At 54.6% G+C, this 21,496-nt stretch overlaps 3 protein-coding genes across 3 annotated transcripts in view; 2 read left to right on the forward strand and 1 right to left on the reverse strand.

The window, feature by feature from the left end:
• Positions 1-4,321, forward strand: part of MATK (megakaryocyte-associated tyrosine kinase) — a 13,450-nt gene extending 9,129 nt beyond the window's left edge. Inside the window, exons 7-13 of the mRNA XM_006897958.1 lie at positions 992-1,057; positions 1,715-1,814; positions 1,902-1,986; positions 3,091-3,164; positions 3,279-3,474; positions 3,854-3,940; positions 4,033-4,321. Of these exons, the coding sequence (XP_006898020.1) occupies positions 992-1,057; positions 1,715-1,814; positions 1,902-1,986; positions 3,091-3,164; positions 3,279-3,474; positions 3,854-3,940; positions 4,033-4,272 (848 nt within the window). The 3' untranslated portion in view covers positions 4,273-4,321. The remainder of the gene's footprint in view (positions 1-991; positions 1,058-1,714; positions 1,815-1,901; positions 1,987-3,090; positions 3,165-3,278; positions 3,475-3,853; positions 3,941-4,032) is intronic.
• A 4,335-nt stretch (positions 4,322-8,656) lies between these two features.
• On the forward strand, positions 8,657-9,616 carry RAX2 (retina and anterior neural fold homeobox 2). The gene is made up of 2 exons (XM_006897892.1): positions 8,657-8,872; positions 9,278-9,616. The coding sequence occupies exons 1-2, from the start codon at positions 8,657-8,659 to the stop codon at positions 9,614-9,616; spliced, it is 555 nt and encodes a 184-aa protein (XP_006897954.1).
• A 3,140-nt stretch (positions 9,617-12,756) lies between these two features.
• MRPL54 (mitochondrial ribosomal protein L54) lies at positions 12,757-16,271 on the reverse strand. Its single transcript, XM_006897893.1, has 3 exons — positions 16,154-16,271; positions 13,528-13,693; positions 12,757-12,889 (listed from the first exon to the last, which is right to left on the reverse strand). Exons 1-3 carry the CDS (start codon positions 16,269-16,271, stop codon positions 12,757-12,759), a joined length of 417 nt encoding a protein of 138 aa, XP_006897955.1.
• Positions 16,272-21,496: the final 5,225 nt, after the last annotated feature.

Below are 21,496 nucleotides of genomic sequence, written 5' to 3' on the forward strand. Positions count from 1 at the left end.
AAATTAAACAAGCTGTAAAGAAGCTCTATGACATTGATGTGGCCAAGGTCAACACTTTGATTAGGCCTGATGGAGAGAAGAAGGCCTATGTTCGACTTGCTCCTGATTATGATGCTTTGGATGTTGCCAACAAAATTGGGATCATCTAAACTGAGTCCCCCGGGCTAATTCTAAATATAAATTTTTCTCACCATAAAAAAAAATGGACAGTGAATAAGGAAGATGGAAGAATAATTGCTATCGATGCCTTTGAATTATGGTGTCTATGGTTCCATAGATGGTGTTGATCCATCTCCTTGGAGATGGGAGCAGGCGGCAGGACCAGGTGGTTTCTTTTTGATGTACATGGGGTCACTCGCTGTGAGACAAAATTGGTGACAATAACTTTGCTCACGCCTACGTTTTTTGCTCCTAATCATAATCTCTGTCTTTTTTCAAAGAGCATGCCTCTCTGGGGGGATCTGAGTGTCTGGGGTGGGGGGCGGGTGCCATTTGAGTGGAGACTAGATCTCCAACATGCTCATGCTTTTAGGGCTCAGACCTTGGGGGTGTGTAGGGAGAAAGAGGGGCTTGGCCAGGAGAGAGGAGAGACTTGGAGAGGCTGGAGCAGAAGCCTTTATCCTGTTTCTTTGTTCCTTCTTGTTGTTGTTGAGGGTGGTGGGGGGTGTTCCTGAGTACTCGGAGGTGAGGGTATAACCAGTGTGTCTGGAGGGGCCCCCCCATGCCCAACTAGCATGAGAAGCAAGACAGCCTCACCATTAGCCATCTAGGAACCCCCTATTTGGTCAAGTCAGTCAGGTTATGTTACTGGCAGCAACTATAAAAATGGGTGCCAGAAGTGGGGTGTCTTGGGGGATGTGCGGAGCAACCAGCCCCTGTGTCCACAGCAGGGTGGCTGTGGGGGAACATCACCTGGTGTCTCACCAGATGGAGTCCCCCCCATAGAAGGGGCTGGGCAGCAAGGCCCACTGACACATCCCCTTCTCCACAGCCGGATGGTTGTTGAACCTGCAGCACTTGACCTTGGGAGGCCAGATCGGAGAGGGGGAGTTTGGAGGTGAGTAGGAAAGTGTGAAATGGGGAGGAACCACTCAACCGCCTAGCAGTGGCACTGAGTCTCGGGGTCCCACCCTGTAAAAGGAGGTGAGGAAGACTAACTCCATCAGCCCCCAGGTTATTGTCATGCCTCCACACCTCTGGACTTTGCCCACGATGGTTTTCCGCTCACAATGCCCTGCCCAGAAATGATTTTTCCAGAAGGTTCCAGGGCCCTCAGCAGGGGTTATCAGGCTGTTTCTGTGAAGGGGTAGGGTAAATGTTTTCCGCCTGGTGCACCAGATGGCTCTGCGCTTGTAAAACAAAAGCAGCCACAGAGAACAGGCAAATGATGGGTGTGGCAGTTTGCCAATAAAACTTTATTTCTGGGTCCTGACATTTGCATTTCCAAGCGCTTTTACATGCCACCAGATACCATTCTTCTTTTGTTTCCTCATCCCCACCCCACATTTGAAAATGTAAAAACCATTCTTAGCACGGGGAACTGTATCCAAAACAGGTGGTGAGCTGGACTGGGCCGGGTAGGGGTGCAGACCCCTCCCTGGCTCAGCGGAGCCTCTCTGAGAAGGGTTCAGTCTGTTCAGGGACTGCAGGTGCACAGATACACGTGGGGGTTGGGTGAGAGGGCTTGGGGGTCCTGATCTCCGCCCGCCCCCAGCTGTCCTTCAGGGGGAGTACCTGGGGCAGAAGGTGGCTGTCAAGAACATCAAATGCGACGTGACGGCCCAGGCCTTCCTGGACGAGACAGCGGTCATGACGTGAGTGGGCAGCGTGGGGGACATGGCGTGTATCGGAAGGGAGAGGGGTCCGGGCAAGGCTCTCACCCCGCCCTGCCCCGCCCACAGGAAGATGCAGCACAAGAACCTGGTGCGTCTCCTGGGCGTGATCCTGCACCAGGGACTATACATCGTCATGGAGCACGTGAGCAAGGTGCGAATGCAGCCGCATCCGGGCAGGTGGAGCAGGGACTGGGGAGCGTGGCTGGAGAGAGGTTGACGGGGCGGGGGTTGGGAGGTGTGGCCAGATATGCTAATGAAGGTAGAGATTCAAGGCTGTGACCAGAGATGCTGATGAGGCAGGGATTCGTTTGCTGTTTGATGTGGCCCGAGATGTTGATAGAGGCAGGAATTAGGGGGAGTAGCCAGAGATGCTTATGGGGTGGGGATTGGGGGCACGGATAGAGAGACTGAAGGGGCGGTGATTCACGGGCGTGGTCAAAGGTGCTGATAGGGCAGGAAATCGTGGGCGTGGCAAGAGATGCTGATGGGGCGGAGACTGGGAGCGTGGTTAGAGGCTTAAGGGGCGGGGACTCAGGCGTGGTCAAGGATGTTGATAGGGCAGGAATTCATGGGGCGTGGCCAGAGATGCTATTGGGGCAGGGATTCGGGGGCGTGGCCAGAGGTACTGATAGGGTGAGGATTAGGGGCGTGGTAAGAGATGCTAAAGAGGCGGGCGGGGATCCAGGGGCGTTGTCAAAGATATTGATGGGGCAGGGATTCGGGGGCGTGGCCAGAGGTACTGATAGGGTGAGGATTAGGGGCGTGGTAAGAGATGCTAAAGAGGCGGGCGGGGATCCAGGGGCGTTGTCAAAGATATTGATGGGGCAGGGATTCGGGGGCGTGGCCAGATATGCTGATGAGGTGGGGATTGGGAGAGTGACTGGAGGTGCTGACAGAACGGACATTCATGTGCGGGCATGGCCAGATATGCTGATGTCATGGGGAGCGTGACTAGATACAACCACTGGGTGGAGATCCGTGTGTGGACGTGGCCTGAAATTCTGATGAGCAGGGATTCGGGGGCGTGGCCAGAGATGCTGATGAGGCAGGGATTCGGAGGTGTGACCGACCAGAGGTGCTGATGGGGCAATATTTGTGTGTAGACGTGTCCTGAGATGCTGGTGGTGATCCAATGTAAGGAATGGGGTGACCAGGATTCTCGTGGGAGCAGGTGTTCTGCGGGGGGGCCTTGTTCCTGTGGATGGGGCTCCCAGAACAGCCCCTGCTCCATGAACTCGCCCCGCCCCCTCCACAGGGTAACCTGGTGAATTTTCTACGGACGCGGGGCCGGTCCCTTGTGAACACTGCCCAGCTCCTGCAGTTTTCTCTGTGAGTGGTCCTTGCAGGGGCAGGAGGTGGGGGGAAACTGAGGCACAACACGGGGAGCAGCCCTCCTGTGGGATTGGGCAGCTCCCAAGCTCCGCCCACCCTCCTGGTGCCCAGGCACGTGGCCGAGGGCATGGGGTACCTGGAGGGCAAGAAGTTAGTGCACCGTGACCTTGCTGCGCGCAACATCCTGGTGTCTGAGGACCTGGTGGCCAAGGTCAGCGACTTTGGCCTGGCCAAGGCTGAGCGGAAGGGGCTGGACTCCAGCCGACTGCCCGTCAAGTGGACAGCGCCTGAGGCTCTCAAGCATGGGGTGAGTCCCCACCCTGGGACTCTGGGGATGGGGGTGCAGCCTCCTGAATGGGGTGTGTCAGCTGATGTCCCTGACCCCAGAGGAAGTCAAGTGTTGGAAGTCTCTTCCCTCCTGGAGCTCATAATTGCCCCTCTCAGCCTCTGCCGGCCCCTCCCTCTGTGACCCTCTGAAATGGGGATCTTAGCCCTGTGCCCCGCAGAGAAAAAGAATGGGAACTCTTGAGGGGGTCATCTGGATTTCGGGGGAGGGGTCTCCAGGGAGGAGTCTGTTGGGAAGAAACCAGAGAAGGAAGGTCAACACAGGAGGCCTTCCTGGAGGAGGCAGGAGCCCAGGTGGAAGATCTCAGGTATCTCTCCTCACCTTGATCTTGGGCCCACAGAAGTTCTCCAGCAAATCCGATGTGTGGAGTTTTGGGGTCCTGCTGTGGGAAGTCTTCTCATATGGCCGGGCTCCATACCCCAAGATGGTGAGCAAGGTCGGAGGGGCCGCTCCTGGGTTCCACGTGTATGTGGGCTGTGGCCCTGATCCCCCATTCCCACCGCGGTGCTGTCCCTGCAGTCGCTGAAGGAGGTGTCAGAGGCTGTGGAGAAAGGCTACCGCATGGAGCCCCCGGAGGGCTGCCCAGGACCCGTCCATGCCCTCATGGGCAGCTGCTGGGAGGCGGAGCCCACGAGGAGGCCTCCCTTCCGAAAGCTGGCAGAGAAGCTGGCCCGGGAGCTGCGCAGCGTGGGTGTCCCAGCCTCTGCTGGGGTGCAGGAGGCTGATGGCACTACGTCACCCAGAGCCCAGGACCCCTGACCCCTGACCCTGGTGGGGCCAGGAGCTCCAGAGGACCATGAGAATGGAGGCACTCATCTGCCTGCATAGCTGACTGACCCCTCAACTCACAGGCAGGGCAGAGCAGGCCGCAGGGACACTGCCAGCCGCAGGGACACTGCCAGCCGCAGATGCCACGGACCCGCAAAGGAAGGATGTGCACCTTGATAAAGACATCGGTTTCAAGGACACTGGGTGTCTGTGTCTCTCTGACTCCAAGGGGCCTCTAACCCAAAGGGCCAACACTTGGCCTCCCTACAGACCATGTGCTTCGGATCTACCCCGATCCATCTAGGAACGCATCTATCCAACCATCTATCTACTTACCCATCCATCCACACACCATCCTCCATCCATCCACTAAACTATCCTCCCATTCATCTCGCTTTCCACCCACTCACCTACCCATCCATCCACCCACCTATCCATCCACCACCTACTGTCTATCCACCACCCTCCATCCATCGTTTAACTATCCATCCACTCACCTACCCATCCATTCACCTGTCTACCATCCATCCACTCAGCCACTATCCAGCCACCTACCCACAAATCCACCATCTAGCCACCTATCTATCCATTCCCCACTATCTGTCCACACACCATCCGTCCACCTCTCTATCCATCTATTCATCTAGCCACCTACACCCACCCATCCATCCACTCGCCCATATCCCATACACACACCTACACAGCCATCTCTCAACCTGTCCATCATTCACCTGACCACCCATCCGCCTACCTACCCACCATCCTCCCTCCATCTACCTACCCACCATACATCCAACCACCATCCTTCACCCATCAATCCACTCACCATTTATCCGCCGTTCTCCAGCCATCTATGTACTCATCCGTCCATCCACTAATCCATCATCTACCCACCTGTCATCCCACCCACACATCCACCCTCCCACCTACTATCCATCCCCCTAGCCTTTCATTAAATGCTTACTGAGCACCCACTCTGTGCCAACACTGGGCACAGCCTCTGTGGGGACCTATAAGTCATCTCACATTTGAATAAAGGACAGGCAAGTGACCAGGAGGTTGGCCCAAGGACCCCAGAGAAGGGAAACACTGGCTAGGGGGCCTGTCCCTGCGTTCTAGGTCCTCTCAGGCAGGGGGCTGGGACCTTGCCATCCACACAGCAGGTTGAAATCCACACAGGAGGGACCTCAGCGTGGTTCCCTGCCGGAGCTCCACCCTTCTGTCAGCGGAGGCTTGTTTGTTGCTGTGATCCAAACCAAGACCAGGAAGAAAGGCCTAGTGATCTGCTGACACTCAGCCCTGAAGACTCACAAGTCACAGGATCTGATGCGCGTGGCCGGGACGGTGCAGCTTTGGCACCGTTTGGTTCTGCTGAGCGCGAGTGGGTCAGGGCCAGCTTGCTGGCAGCTAGCAAGCCCTACTACTGGCCATCACTGCCAGGCCCCTCAGTGGGGACACCAGACCACAGCCATCCTGCTTCCTCTGGCCAGTGTCACTGAAACACCACTGTATGATCACGCTGACCTCTCCTCACCCCTGACGTCCTGCCTACCTTCTAGCCTCAGTTTCCCCACTAGCACTTGAAAAGGTTTAACAGTTCTTCTAGGGGGAGGCTAAACGGCTATGAGTGGCCTGAGCTGCCTAATCCAGCTGGCGGGGCCACCTGTCCCCTTGGCCCTGCACCCCCTGCACCCCTAATCCCCGCTCTAAGCTGACGCAGCGTCTGGAGCCTTCGCGCCTCACGCTAAGCTGCACAAAGCCCCCTGCCCCTCACACCCCTATCCCTCTGCGGCTTCTTAGCCCACAAGGTCCAATTAGCTAATTGGGGCTTGAGCCAGAAGCAGCTCATTAGCGTTTTAAAGTGATGAAATAATTAAGGGAGTTATTGTCCCCACACCCCGCGTGTCCAGCGGCCAAGTGGCCTCACAGGGCCCTGGCCACAGAATGTGCAACTTTGCACCCGGGACAGTTGAGGTCAGAGTAGGCACTGGCCCCCTGGAGCTCTAGCGACTCCTTCCCGGTGAACCTTGGGGCCTTCCTGCCCAGCTCCCTGATCCCAGACCCCAGCCTACTGCTTATACACTAAGCGCCCTGACTCACTGACCTCAGTCCTTCTTCTTGTCAAATTGACTCACTAACAGAGTAACTAACGCCTGTGTGTCAGCAGAACTGGGGTCTGTAGAATTTCTGTTGGCTAGTTTTCGGTAGATTGCCAGGCCTTTCTTCCGAGACACGTGTGGGGATATGCAACCTTCCAGTCCACATCCAGATTCATTTACCATTTGCACTGCCCTTTTCTCTGTATAGCCCTATTTCTCTTTTTATCTTGCTCCCTTCAAAGTCAGTATTCTGGAAAGTGCTACCTTCGCTCTCACTCCCTGGCTCCTCTGTCACCCTGGGTCCTCAGTCTTGCTCCATTTACCTCAAGGTCCCCAAAGGCAGCTGCCTTTTCCCAGGCCTCATTTGGTCCTTGCCACCCCAGGCCTCAGAGCACTTTCTTTTCTGGGGTTCCAGCATCACTCCCTGGCCAAGCTCCCACTGCCCCTGCCCAGCTTCATGTCCCCTGGACACCTCCCAGGTTCCCTGGACTGCAGGGCCAGGCCAGGCCCCATGTCATCCCTCCCTCAGATCCGTTCCACCTCTGGGCTGATCGATTGTCCACTTTTACCAAAGCAGGAGCTTTTCTGGCCCCTCTCAAAACCCTCTCTCCCTCCCCGCCCTCCAGCCTTCCTCACTGGCCCCCTGTCTTGTCCTCTCAGGCCACAACCTTCCATGGCTCTTCAGAGGCCTCCCCTTCCCTCTCCTCATGTCCAGGGTTTGAACCCTGTGCGCCAGTTCAGTCTCTGATGACCTTCCTGCAGGTCGCTGTGTGCCCTGGGCCCTGCCCTGCCCTCCGGCTTGACTTTTCTCCCCAAGTTCACACAGCACTGGGGCCTCCGTTTTAGCTGATGGCCGACCTCCCCTCCCCGCTCATGTCAGCAGGAGTCTCTGTGTTCTGTTCACTGTGAACAGAATTCAGAAGGCACTTAATAAATGCGTGTTGGGTGGATGAACGAGCAGTGACTTCTCTGTGTGTGATCTGGTGGTCGAGTCTGTAAGGAGCTGCGGGGCTAACTGGCCAGCGGCCACGGGAGAAGGAGGGGCGAGCTCTTCCCTGGGAGTTGACCCCCTGAATCTGGTGCAGGGTCAGCTGTAAGTCCCTTCCTACTCTCTGGCCCTGAAGCATCAGAAAGTGCTAAACTGCCCCAGTGCCCTAGCCTCAGTCTGTGCCCAGGGCCGTGCCCTCGCCGCCTGGGACCTCAGCTCCCCATGTCCTTCACCGTAATGGACCTAGGGCCCTGTTTCAGATCCCTGATGGTGGAAATAAGCATGGGCAGTCATTACACGCTGTTGGCTGACCACTGTACGGAGCACCTGGCTTACGGCAGCTCAGTGAGCGTCCTTGGAGGCCTTGGGAAGCAGATACTAGTGCTGCCACTTTACAACCAGGGAAACTGAGGCCCAGGGGGGTGGTCCTTGGTGGCTGAACCAGGCAGTGTGGGGCCAGCCCTGCACCTGCCCTCCCTGCTCAGGGCCACCCGCTCCAGGGGGCGGGGTCCACTCAACTAATCACCCCAGTTAATCCTCCGCCTGACCCTCCCCGCTGGCGTCTGGAAGGGCCAGGCTGGACGCAGTCGGTGCTGGGTGCTGGGCCTGCTGGGGTGGGTGCCCCTCAGATCCCGGGCTGTCGGCGGGGCTGCTCGGTGGTGAGCCCTGGGCAGGTGGGCGTGGGTACAGTGGGCCCCTAGGGTGAAGAGTGTACAGGTCAGGGGGGTGCCCTTATAATTCCTGACTTCCTGGGGGTCTTAGAGACAGAGACAAAGAAAGAAGAGACAGACACACAGAGATTTTCGGAGAAAAAGAACAGAAGAAAAGGGTCAGGGAGAGAGAAGGGATGGGGAGACAAAGAAGACACAGTGAAAGAGACACAGATTTAGGGAGAGAGACAGGGACAGGGGAGCAGGGGAGGAGAGAGAGAGAGAGAGAAGAGTAGATAGAGATGGACAGGAAGAACTGAGACAGGAAACAGACAGCCCAAGAGGGAGCGACGGGTGGGGGAGTTACTCCTTATTCTTGAGGCTGCCCTGTCCTCTCCTGGGGCTTCCCTCTCCTCTCTGGGGCTGCCCTGTCCTCTCCGGGGATTCTCTGGGGCTGCCCTGTCCTCTCCTGGGGCTGCCCTGTCCTCTCTTGGGCTCCCCTGTCCTCTCCTGGGGCTGCCCTGTCCTCTCTTGGGCTCTCCTGGGACTGCCCTGTCCTCTGCTGGTGGCAGTCCCTCCTGCTGTCTCACCACCACCTGGCCTGCTGCCATCCCTCCAGGTAGGGCTGCAGAGGAGCCATGTTCCTGAACCCAAGTGAGGGGCCCATGGCCGAGGGTGGGGGCCCAGGGCCAGGTGAGGAGGCGCCCAAGAAGAAGCACCGGCGGAACCGCACGGCTTTTACCACGTACCAGCTGCACCAGCTGGAGCGGGCGTTCGAGGCCTCCCACTACCCAGATGTGTACAGCCGAGAGGAGCTGGCAGCCAAGGTGCACCTGCCCGAGGTGCGCGTGCAGGTGAGGGCGCCCCTACCACCCTCCCACCCACCCAGGTCACAGACAGGAGAAACTGGGAAGGCTTCCTGGAGGAGGAGATGGCGGAGCTGAGGCCCTGATGTTTGACTGGGAGGTTTTCCAGGCAGGAAGGATAAAGGGCGTCCTTGTAAGCAGTGAAAGAGTCAGGCTGGTAGAGGCAAGCACAGCATGCTAGGTCTTCCAGGGCCTTGAATGCGGAGCCCAGCAGCTGAGAACCCAGGAGGGCTCTGGACTGTCGAGGAGGGCTTAGACAGCTCAGAGATGCCTGTGCCAGCGTCACGTGAGGCTCACGCACACACAGTGTTGGCTGCAGCAAGTGGGAGTCAGGTTAGACCCCAGGCAGAACTGTGTGGTGAAGCCTTAGCACCCATCCTGCCCCTCCCCCAGGTGTGGTTCCAGAACCGCAGGGCCAAGTGGCGCCGCCAGGAGCGTATGGAGTCCAGCTCCAGGACCGTGGCAGCCCCGAGGCTCCCCGAGACCCCAGCACTGCCCTTTGCCTGCCCTCCGGCCCTGCCACTCCCCCTCGAACCCTGGCTGGGTCCCGGGCCCCCCGCAGTCCCAGGCCTTCCCCGCCTCCTGGGCCCGGGTCCCACCATGCAGGCACCTTTCGGGTCCCACGCCTTTGGTCCGGCCTTCGCTGATGGCTTCACTCTGGATGAGGCGTCCCTGCGGCTGCTGGCCAAGGAGCACACACAGGCCCTGGACAGGGTCTGGCCCCCGGCCTGAGCCTGGCGCCTGCCTGCTGTCCTCCATCCCTAACCCCCGTGACAACAGCCAGTCATGGAAGCAGCTCAGCCTCCAGGCTGGGGTCACCAGGGAGCAAAACCAGCGAGTGGCACCAGCTGCTTGGGTCCCTGCCAGTCCGGGTCCATCCCTGTCCCAGTACCTCCTTGCCCTGCCTCACTGGGACACGGATGCCAGGCAGGGAGGGGGGTGCGAATGCTCTCACGACCAACCGTCAGGGCCTGGCAGCCCACCTTCTTGTATTTATTTTGTCATTGGGAAAACACAGAATGTACACCAGTCTCTCCACTTGCCTTTCAGTGACATCGATGACATTTTTCAAGTTGTCCACTTGTCTATGCTCCTTGCCCGAGTTGTCCCTCCCCCCGAGAACAAAAACCATCAAGTGTCTCTTCTGCACTGACACCCCTCATCCCAGAGATGGTTCTCAAAGCTCAGGACAGCCTTTACGCTGTTGCTTAAAAACTACGAGCAATGTTTGTGGTTTAGGATTTAGATTCAGTGACTTCCAGGTTGGGCAGCCTCCCTGGCTCCAGAAAGTCTGGATTCCATGGTAATTTGACACTTGGGTCTACATTTTCAGACTCTTAATCAGGATTCTCCTGTCACGTCTTTGATCTCTGGACACCTGTCGCCCCCTCTGTCAGATAGGTGTGGATGGGTTAAATTTAAGATTCACCTGGAAGGCTGGGACCAGGAGCTGCTGGGAAGTTACTTCTGGGAACTGTTCCTGTCCCCCCAGCCCCCTGCACCCCAGGCTTGTTCATGCAGCCCCCTTCCCAAAAAACCATGAGGTGGTGGCAGCTCCCAGCCTGGCGCTTCCACCCAGAGGCTCTTTTCCTTGCTGGGCTGTGTCACTCAAAGCGCCCTCCGGGCCTGTGCTGGTGTGGGGAGCAGGGATGACCTGGGCAGTGCAGGCTGGCCCAGGGGATCAAGGAACTCCCACATCCTCAGAGGTCTTCGGCCTTTGTGGTCTCCCAGACGGAGGGATGTGAAGGGTTGGTGACAAGGTACCAGGCGAGGCATGTCTCCAAGGACCTCAGGAGAACGTGTCTACCAAGTCAGGGTGAGGGGACTCCCGACTGCTGGATGGTAGGAATGGGTGTGACTCAGGGCAAGTGTGGGCACACCGAGAGGGGCAGCCTGGTTGGCGTGCACACAACACCATGGACGGGAGCAGGTGCACCCAGGGAATGTCCTTCTAGGGCCTCTCCTGGGTGGCCACACTCAGGTGCACCCCCAGGTCCTCACACTCAAGCTACTGGACCAATGGAGCACACACCTGTCCTCAGGTCCACATCCTGTTCACACCTGGGCCTCCTTGCAACTGAATTCCCTCCCCCCCCCAAAAAAGCTGCCTAACTGCAGGGGGGCAGTCTCTGAGAATGACAGCCTTGGAGAGGGGGTCAGCTAGCTGCCCACCTCCCCACCTGAACACTCACCCACCTGTCCACCCATCAGTTCCACCCACCCACCCTATTCATCCACGTGACCAGGCACCCACCTACCCATCCATCTGTTCCCCATCTACTCACCCACCCCCATCTGTCCATCCATCACTCTATTGCCGGGTGTACCCTGAGGACCAGGCACTGGACGTGGTGTGAGCAAGACAGACACCATTCCCTCCCTGACGTTCTGGGAGGAAAGAAACAAAGTGACAGCATCCTAAGATATGAAAGGCCAGCGGTCGGGGCCACCAGGAGCTGGGAGCACCAGGGGCAGGGAGCGGTCTGGGCCCACAGGAGCTGGGAGCACTGGGTGGCGGCCAAGGTCGGGGCCACCAGGAGCTGGGAGCACCAGGGACAGGACTGGGTTCTAATGGGGAGGGAGGGAGCGACCTCCCTGAGGAAATCCTCAGGCAGAGACATCAGTCAGGGAGGCACCGTTGGGATCTGGGGGAAAAGCATTCCAGGAAGAGGGCACAGTGAGTGCAAAGGCCCTGGGGCAGGATGGGCCTGGTGAGTGGGAGGAACATGGAGGTTCCAAGCAATGGGGACAGGAGGGGTGGGCAAGGAGGGGGTGGGGCTGAAGGTGCAGGCCCTGGGGGTGCAGGGAGTTGCTATTTACCCCCTTCATGTAATAGACAGGCACTCCCTACATGGACACCAGTTCCTGTGATGGGGCAGAATCAGTCTAGGACCCGTGGCTGCAGCCTAAGGACAGGGCCATCTTGGGCAGGGTCTGGGCCCAAGCCCTCTGGGGCTGGCACAAGCCTGAGCTCTGCTCCCACGCCCGCCAGTGCCCTTGGCCACAGTTGCCTACCTGAGAGAAAGAAGCCAGGGGGCAGGGCAAGGATAGCCTGAATCGGCCCCAGGGGTTTCCCCCGCCCCAGCTCTCCCTGTACAAGCCCCACAGGTGCTGGGGTGCAGGTTGTGGGGAAGCCTTTGCTGTGAGACACCCCCCTTTCCACACTGTCCCCTGGCCTCCTAGCTCAGAAGCAGAGAACACCAGGGGCATCGCGGCCACATGACGTAGAGGTTTTTATTGGGCTCCACAGCCCTGGGCCAGGAGCCACCTCTGCTGGGGGGGGAAGCCTGCTTTCTGCAGAAAACAAAGTCCTCCAAGGAGGGACAGCAGACAATGTAGCCCCAGCGGTGTGTGTGAGGATGGGGTGCCCGGCCACTCTGTGGGGGTGTCACAGGGGCACTGCACGTCCTCCAGTTCTTCAGCTGTGGGGTGCCTGGCCCATCTGTGGGGGCAGGGAAGGTGTCCTCAGCCGTCTGTGGGGGAAGGGAGGAGGTCCTCGGCCAGAAGGGGGCCATCCAGCCCGTCTGCAGGGGTAGGGAGGGTGTCCTGAAGAGGGGCACCCGGCACGTCTGCGGGGGCAGGAGGACGTCCTCGGCGGGAAGGGGGGCGCCCGGCCCATCTGTGGGGGCAGGAGGGTATCCTCAGCCACAAGGGGGGCACCCAGCATGTCTGTGGGGGCAGGAGGGTGTCCTCGGCGGGAAGGGGGGCGCCCGGCCCGTCTGCGGGGGCAGGAGGGTGTCCTTGGCAGGAATGGGAGCACCCAGCACATCTGCGGGGGCAGGAGGGTGTCCTCGGCGGGACGGGGGGCGCCCGGCACGTCTGCGGGGGCAGGAGGGTGTCCTCGGTGGGAAGGGGGGTACCCAGCCTCTCCCCTAGAGCTTCTTGTTTTTGCTCAGCCGGTTGTGGCGCCAGATGTTGTGTTTGCGCAGCAGCCGCCAGTACTCCCGGCTCTCGGGGTCCAGCTCCTCCAGCGTCTTGGGGGGACCCAGGTTCATCTGGAACAGCCTGACGGAGAGGACGGTGATCAGGACACCCCTACCACCCCAAGGCCTCCTGGGCAGAAAGATCAGCAGAACCCAGCACCTGCCTAAACTGGGGAACGGAGGACCCCATCCCCACGAAGCTCCCTGCCCACAGGGTCTGCCTCTGGGCCTGGGCAAACATCTCCCCACAGTCCCTGCAACCCCACACGGGCAGGACTCTGCCTCCCCAGCTCTCCAGCCCCGGTCCTGGCCCAGTCCTACCTCAGGGCACGCGCACTGGCTGTTCCCCTGACACATGGAAAGCCCCTTCCACCCCTGGGGTGCAAGCCCACAGGTCACATCCCAGGAGAGCTCTCCCTAACTTCAGCCTCATCAGGTGCCCTCAGCCCCCCTCCACTTGTCCTTCCCTCCCCCACTCCATGGCAGCTCCTCTGACCACGTGCTTCCTGTCTGATGTCCTGCTGCACCCCAGCGCCAAGCACAGGCCTGGCACACAGATGGCGCTTAATAAATGATAAAGGAAAACAGGCATTGATTTCATGCCGCACTTGCCTTCTGGGCTCAACGATTCCCCTCAACCCCGAAAGCAGTGAGCCCACCACGCCCACCCCACCTAGAGCTGGCTGTGGGGGGCCACAGGGGAGGCCGCGGCCCACTCACCACTCAGGGTACTCAGAATCCGGCTTCAGGACCACATCCTGGCCCTCCTTGTAGATGTTGACACCCATGGCGTGCGAGGTGAGCTGGATGGGGTCCGTGCACACTTCTGGGTCCTTCAGTGCCTCGCTGGCCACACTGCCTTTGCCACCTTTAGCGCCCTTCATGACTGGGGAGGGGGCAGCGAGAGGGGGCTGAGTGTGGCCCTGCCCTGATACCCAAGGGGGCAAGGCATGCCCTCATTCCCCACAGGTCCTGAATCAATTTAAGGACAAGGTGGTTGTTGTTGTTATGTGCCGTCGAGTCGTTTGCGACTCATAGCGACCCTATGTACAACAGCCCTAAACCCTGCTCTATTCTATGCCAATCTCATTGCCTCTGACACACCCATCCCGAGTACCCCAGTCACTGAATCAGTCCACCTCACAGAGGGTCTTCCCCTCCTGAGCTGTCCCTCTACTCTACCCAGCATGATGTCCCTCTCTAAAGACCTGTCTCTCCTTACAACATGTCCAAAGTATGTCAGACGAAGCCCCAGAATCCTTGCCTCCAAGGAGCAGCCTAGTTTAACCATCTCTAGGATGAATCTGTTTGTTTTCTTGGCAGTCCGTGGTACATTCAATACTCTTCTCCAGCACCACAGCTCAAAGGCATCAATTCTCCTTCTATCCTCCCTAGTCATTGTCCAACTGTCTGATGCATAACAAGTGATTACAAAGACCATGGCCTGTATCAGGCGCACCTTAGGGCACAGAATTAAATAACCCTGGAGTGCAGACTGACCAACACGGTCCCTTTTTAGTTCCATTTCACTCCTCCTGCTTCAAAGTCTCCGCTGGCTGCTGTCCACCTCTATCTAACAGCGTCTACTGATCAGAGTGCCTCCGTTCAAAGGTCTCCAGAGTTTCAAATCAGCCATCTAAGGTGTAACTATGGTCCCTCCCTGTCCGGAATACAAGTGAAGAAAAGCAGAGGTGTCCTAAACAATTAGTCCAGAGGACTGATGGGCCGCGTGAGCTTCAACTTCCATGACCAAGAGGAGAACAACTAGACAGTGACGACCTACTGTGGTTGGTCAAAGGGGTCACAGGAGAAAGTCCTGGACAGAGTGAAGGGAAATGTGAGGCAAAACTCAAAACCAGAGAAAAGGCCACAGGTACTGGTCCCACATGGAATGTGGCCCTCGGTCACCCTTAAACCTGGAATAAAGCTCAACCCCCATGGCTCAACTTTCCACCAGACAGACCTATAAAGTAAACAGGAAGCTCTGGCAGCCAAATGGTAAGGAGCTGTGCGGCCAACCCTAAGGCACAAGGTTCAAATCCACTAGCTGCTCTGTGGGAGAAAAATGGACAAAGTCCTCCCTTGTGATTTACTGCCTCTGAGAACCCACTGGACGGTCAGCTATGCGTCAGCTCTGACTGCACAGTACATAACAACAAAACCTAAGGTGACCAGTAACATCACATAGGTACACATTCCTTCGAATAACCAATCATAAAAAAAGGCAAAAGAACAGCATTTGCCCAGCTATAAACCCCTGAAAGCAGAGTGGGGTAGGATGGATGGATTAGTGGATATGAGAGCTCTAGGGAGAGAGCAGAAGCAGCAGTGCATCATGTCAAGTGTAAATGATGAGATAAAGTAAGATGGGGACACACATTTCAACGGAAAAGCAATCAGCTTTGTGAACTTTGAGGAGCATCACAATTTTAAAAAAATAACAGAAAAAAGAAGGGCGTTCTGGTGGAAGCTGCACTGCAATCCAATCCCAGAGGTACACAGTTCGAATCCATCAGATGCTCTGCTGGAGAAAGAGGGGCAATCTCCTCCTGTACCAGTCAGATCTGATTTGACGGTACACACACAAAAATAATAAAAAATAAAATTAAAAAAAATAATAGAGAAAAGAAGTCGAGCATGGCTGTATCCAGTTACAATTGGGTAACTGTTTTGTTTAAATAAGTGTCTGGCTAATATCCAAGTGAGTCTCTTCTCGTCCTGCGACCTTCGTTGGTGATTTGCTCAACTGTCATATTGTTGTCAGGTGTCGCTGAATCGAGTACACCTCAGAGATGCTGTGAACAACAGATCTGAACTCTGTCCTATCCTGTGCTACCCTCACAATCAAGTACTATACCATGGCTGATGACCTGGCATTGCAGGTATTGTCATTAATGCTCTAAAACAATGTATCTATGAATGACTGAATGAAAACGTCATATAGTAGCAAGATCATCAAGGAAATGGATTGACACAGTGCCTGCGGCCATGGATTCAAAAGTGGCAGGATAAGGATGTACAGAGTTCAGATCCAGTATTCAGAGTGTCGCTAAGAGTGTAACAATAACAACAACAACATATAGTAACTTAAAGGAAACAGCCTTGGTCTCGAACTACAAGGTCGCTATCAGCCCGCGCCTGCGCAGTGAAAGGCACTTGCTTTCCCACCCCACCCTTGTTAAAACTGGCGCCTGCGCATTAGCAGAGCGCAAGAAAAAAAAAGTGTGCGCCTGCGCACTGTGTCCGATTGACAGTCTAGGAAACGCGCTCTCGGTCCCGCGCCTGCGCACTACCAGCTCCCCGTGGGCCCACCGTGCCCATGTTGGTCTCCCTTAACCTAACTCACCTGGTTTCTTAGCATAACCCCGAACTAGGAGCCTTCCGGCTGCAGAGGGGTCTGGGATCTCTGGGGCTCGACAAAAGGCCCAAATGCGCGTAAACCCCAATAAACGCCTGGACGCCATGACATACGCGGGCTGTTTGCACGTGCAGGCTTCCGGGTGACGTCAGCCAAGGGGGTGCTTGGGAGTTGTAGGCTCCTAGAGGATTATGGGAAACGTCGTTGACATGAGTCGTGGTGGATCCAAACCTCTGTTTCCTCTACGGCATCCTCACGATCTGCGTCCCGCCCAATCCGTGGTTGTCATCACAATGTCAGTCCATCTCACTGAAGATCTTCCTCCCTTTGACCTTTCCCAGCTGATGTCGTTTTCCAAGCACTCCTGACAACATGCCCAAAGAATGGGCCAGGAGCGCTCTGGTGGCACTTCCCCCAAGGCAGATCTGTTTGTTCTTTCGGCAGTCTGTGGAATGGAGAGGGTGAAGCCAGGCTGCTCCTTGGAGGCAAGGATTCTGAAGCTTCGTCTGACATCCATTGGACATGTTGCAAGAAGGAGTCAGTCCTTAGAGAAGGACGTCATACTTGGGAGGGTGGAGGGACAGCGCAGGAGGGGAAGACCCTCTGTGAGGTGGATTGATTCAGTGACTGGGGTAATAGGGGTAGGTGTGCCAGAGACGGTGAGATTGGCACAGGACAGAGCACGGTTTAGGGCTGTTGTACATACGGTCGCTGTGAGTCGCAGGCGACTCGACGACACATGACAACAACATCCACATGGGGTGGATAGTCAATACTCTTCTCCGACAACGCAATCCAAAGGCATCTGTTCTTCATTCTTCCTTACTCCTATGCAACTTTCAGATGGATAGGAAGCAATCGCAACTGCTGCGGCTTGGTCCGAGGCACTTCAGTCTTTAACAGACATTCTTTAACACTATGGATAAATAGGAACTAGACAGCAGATTTTCCCGATGCAACATGTCTTTTGACTTCTTGACTGCTATTACAATGTCTGTTGACTGTGGATCACATTAAAATGGAGTCAATGTCAACTAAATTTTTTTTCTCTGTCCTGATATTGCCTATCGGTTCAATGGTGAGGATTTTTGTTTTCTTGATAATATGATGTAATCCGTATAGAAGAATAGGGTCTGAGTTTTTCATACGTTGCTGTTTTGTTTATAGCTTATTTAAACTCTTTTACACACAAGTGTTTATGAGGGAGGGTTTTTTTAGTATTTTTTAAATTTTATTATTTTTTGTGCATGTACCGTCAAATCAGATCTGACTGGTACAGGAGGAGATTTTCCCTCCTTCTCCGGCAGAGCATCTGGTGGATTCAAACTGTGTACCTTTGGGATTGCAGTACAACTTCTTGCCACTAGGCCACCAGAGCTCCCCTATGAGGGAGTTTTCAGCTGATATATCCTTGCCTTCTTGCTTTCTTTGAGTACTTACTTAAAGACCATACCATGTATATTCCTGATGCTATAAAAAACTACAGCCAGACAAGAAGCTGCACTGCAATCCCAGAGGCGCAGGGTTCACAGATGCTCTGCTTGGAGAAGGAGGCACAATCTCCTCCTGTACCAATCAGATCTGATTTGATGATACACACACACAAAATAGTACAAAAAAAAAATTTAAAAGAATACAGCCAGACTGCCCTTTAGAAGCAAGACTTGGCTTTCTAACCTTTGTATATGTTCTCAGGAGAGCCCAGGCAGTGGAGAAAGATGTCAGGCTTGGTAACAGAGCGGGTCAGAGACAAAGAGAAAGCTTCTCAAGGAGGTTGACCAAGACAGTGGTTGCAACAATGGCTCAAACGTATCAACGATTGTGAGAAGGTGCAGGGCCCGGCAATGTCTTGTCTTCCTGCACAGAGGCTGGCTGTGGGTAGGACCCAAAAGCTGGGTGTCCAAGAAGCCCCAAAACAAAATGTATAAAAACTCTTCCTTGACTCTCCCTATATTCCAACCCTATTGATAAAGCCTTAACCTGTTTGACTTAATTTTATCATCACAACTAAGAAGATACTGTTATCCTCACGATATAATGCTGCAGAAGGTCAAAGAATATAGTCTTCAGTATGAATTGCATCTCAGTGTCAAGAAAATAAGAATTCTAACTGCCAGAGCAATAGATAACGTCATGATAGATGGAGAAGAGACTGAAACTGTCAATAACTTCATCTTACTTGGATCCACAATCAAAACACTTACTAGCAGTCAGGAGTTCAGGAAAAAGGTTGCATTGGAAAAGTCTACAGTCAGAGACCTCATCAAAATATCGAGGAGTCACAGCCATGTTTATCGCGGCTTTGTTCACAATGACAAGGAGTTGGAAACAACCTAAATGCCCATCAACAAACGAATGGATAGAGAAACTGTGATATCTTCACACAATGGAGTACTACTCTGCATTGAAAAACTAGGAACTCATGCAATATTATTTAAAATGGGTGACCCTGGAGGACATTCTGCTGAGTGAAGTACCTCAGTCACAAAAGGACAAATACTGCATGGTGCCACTATTGTAAAACAGGACTGACCTCAGGGTTGGAGGGAGACTGAGAAAGATGGGTTCAATAATGTATACTGCATTGAAACAGATGAGGGAGAAAGCTGTTTAAAAGGGATATGTGATTGGGTATGTTTGTCATGACCTGAGTCCAGAGCGAAGGCTGCATAGTGGAGTGGACCTGGGGAGAGGGATTGTAAAACAATGAAAGAATTTTTCTTTTACTTTTCCAAGAGGGTAGTGTACTGAGGGGGAGGGTTGGGAGGGCAGAAAAGTGCAACAATGAATGAATGGAAATCCAGTCTCTAAATTTTCATTGAAATTCATAATAAATTTTTAAAAAGGAAAAAATATCAAGGAGCTATTATGTCAGTTTGAAGACTAAAGTGCCCCTGATTCAGGCTATGGCCTTTCCAATCACCCGCTATGCATATGAGAGCAGGACAGTGAATAACAATGACAGAAGAAGAATTGATGCCTTTGAGTTGTGGTACTGGAAAAGAGTACTGAACATTCCATGGACTGCCAAAAGAACAGATATGTCTTGGAGAAGGTGAAGCCAGAGTGCTCTTTGGAGGCAAAGTGATAAAGCTTCATCACACATAATTTTGACATGTTGCTAGGAGAGGTTATTCCTTGGAAAAGGACATCATGTTTGGAAAGGTGGAAGGTTGGTGAAAACCTTCAACCAGGTAGACTGACAGAGTGATTGTTGCAATAGGCATGAGTGTCAGAGATTATAAGAACGGTATAGGATAGGACAGAGTTCAGATCAATTGCCCACACTCTCAACTTGATGGCACCTAACAATATTATATAATTGAGAAAACTGAGGCTCAAGGAGACAAAACCACACTTTGAATCTACCAGTTGCTCTGCTAGAGACAGATGGGCAGTCTCCTCCCATGCCATTTACTGCCTCTGAAAACCCTCTATAAGGTCAGCTGTGGGTCAGTTCCGACCCAGAGGTTGTTGTTATGTGTCACAGGTCACCTGCCACTCATAGCAACACTATGTACAATAGCTCTGCACCTCATCCTATTCTGCCCTGTGCCAGTATCACTGACTCTGACACGCCTACCCCCATTTACCCCAGTTACAGTGTAAATCCATCTCTTTCAGGGTCTTCCTCTCCTGCACCCTTCCAAGCATGATGTCCTTCTCCAAGGACTGGTCCTTCCTGACCGCATGCCCAAAATATGTGAGATGGAGCTTCAAAATCCTCACATCCAAAGAGAAACTTGATTTTACCCTCTCCAAGACAGACTTGTTCCCTTGGTGGTCCATGGTATGTTCAAGACTCTTCTCCAACATCACAACTCAAAGGCATCAATTCTTCTGTCATCCTTAGTCATGTTCAGCTCTCTGATGCACAGCAAGTAATTGCGAAGATCATGGTCTGGATCAGGTGCACCTTAGTCTCTATAGTGATATCATTGCTCTTTAGCACTTTGGAAAGGTCTCTGACAGCAAACTTAACCAATGCTATTTATCATTTCTATTTATTGATAAATATATATAAATTAATTTTAATGAATGTTTACAGAGGTTTTTTTTATTTCTATTCATTTATTGTTGCATTTTTCTCCCTGCCCAGCCCTCCCCCCTAGTTCGCTCCTCTCTTTGAAAAGTAAAAGAAAAATTCTCTCATTGGCATACAATCCCCCTCATCCCGCCCCGTCCCGCGATTTCCTGACTGCTGGTGCCAAGAGTGTGGATCATGGAGCCTAGCAAATTGAAATTGTTAACAACCTCAATCTCTTCTCCATCTATCATGGTGAGAATCTTTGTCTTCTTGATGTTGAGCTTCAATCTATATTAAAGGCTGCAGTCTTTGACCTGCAACAAAAGTCTCAGGTCCTACCTAGTTTAAGCAAGCAAGGTTGTGTGATCTGCAAAACACAGGTTGATGAGTCTTCCTCCAGTCCTGATGCCGCATTCCTCCTCATAAAGTCCAGCCTCTCGAATGATCTATTCTGCATACAGATGGAAAAGGTACATAACAAAAATAAACACAAATTAGAAGCTAGGGATTCGAACCTGTGGTCTTCAGCCGTAAACCTAGCACCCTCCAGCGAGAGGCTTCTGCGGGAGAACTACATTTCCCGTCGGGCAGCGCGCGCGCATGCGCAGTGGCCCCGGAGCGCTGGGCGACCCGATGAGCCGGCCCCCTGGCTGGGAATCCGGGAACGGCCGGACTTGGAAGGGTGACCCTCGGCCCGAGAAGTGAGTGACCGGCAGGAGGCTGGGCTCCGGGGCCGGCGCCTGGAGTCTTGCGGCTGAAGCCTGGGGATCGTAACTCTTAGCTTTCAAAGAACTGAGTTCCGAGATCGCGCCGGGGGTGGGGCTTAAGTATGTGAAACTGGAGGTTGGGAGAGTAAACTCTGCTTTTATGGGTTTTGGGGGTCTTTAGTGTTGACTCTGGGGTCCCCGGCGAGGGGGTGTGCGGAGATTCCCGGAGCGGAGGGCGGGGTCGGAGACGTGGAAGGCCGGGCGCTGGCGGGGGGCCCTGGGCTGCTCGTGCGGGGGGGTCCCCCGGGCAGGTCCCCGGGAATTCCCTGGAGGTTGGAGCCCCACAGCCACTTCCCCACCACGGCCATCCCGAGCCTGGGTCCTCATCTATGAGATGACGTCGTAGGACTTTCCGTGCACGCTGTGTGCGGGCTTTCTTTTATAGAGCCACTGGGTGGGTTTGAACCACCAACCTTTGGGTTAGCAGCCAAGTGCTTGACTGTTATGCCACCAGGACACTCTGGTACCCAGGCGATTTCATTTCGATCTGTTTCAGCTGCAAGAAAATGCTGACTTGAGTGAGCCCAGGACCCTGGC

The sequence above is a fragment of the Elephantulus edwardii genome, unplaced genomic scaffold (genome assembly GCF_000299155.1).
Source record: "Elephantulus edwardii isolate Elephantulus edwardi_28Jun2011 unplaced genomic scaffold, EleEdw1.0 scaffold00217, whole genome shotgun sequence".
Lineage (NCBI taxonomy): Eukaryota > Metazoa > Chordata > Mammalia > Macroscelidea > Macroscelididae > Elephantulus > Elephantulus edwardii.

Coding starts and splice junctions, on each gene's coding strand:
- MRPL54 (XM_006897893.1), bottom strand. CDS start 16,271: ATGGCGTCCAGGCGTTTATTGGGGTTTACGCGCATTTGGGCCTTTTGT. Junction 13,694..16,153: donor GGGTTATGCTAAGAAACCAG/GTGAGTTAGGTT, acceptor CCCCCTCCCCAG/TCATGAAGGGCGCTAAAGGT. Junction 12,890..13,527: donor GATTCTGAGTACCCTGAGTG/GTGAGTGGGCCG, acceptor CCTCTCCGTCAG/GCTGTTCCAGATGAACCTGG.
- RAX2 (XM_006897892.1), top strand. CDS start 8,657: ATGTTCCTGAACCCAAGTGAGGGGCCCATGGCCGAGGGTGGGGGCCCA. Junction 8,873..9,277: donor TGCCCGAGGTGCGCGTGCAG/GTGAGGGCGCCC, acceptor CCCCTCCCCCAG/GTGTGGTTCCAGAACCGCAG.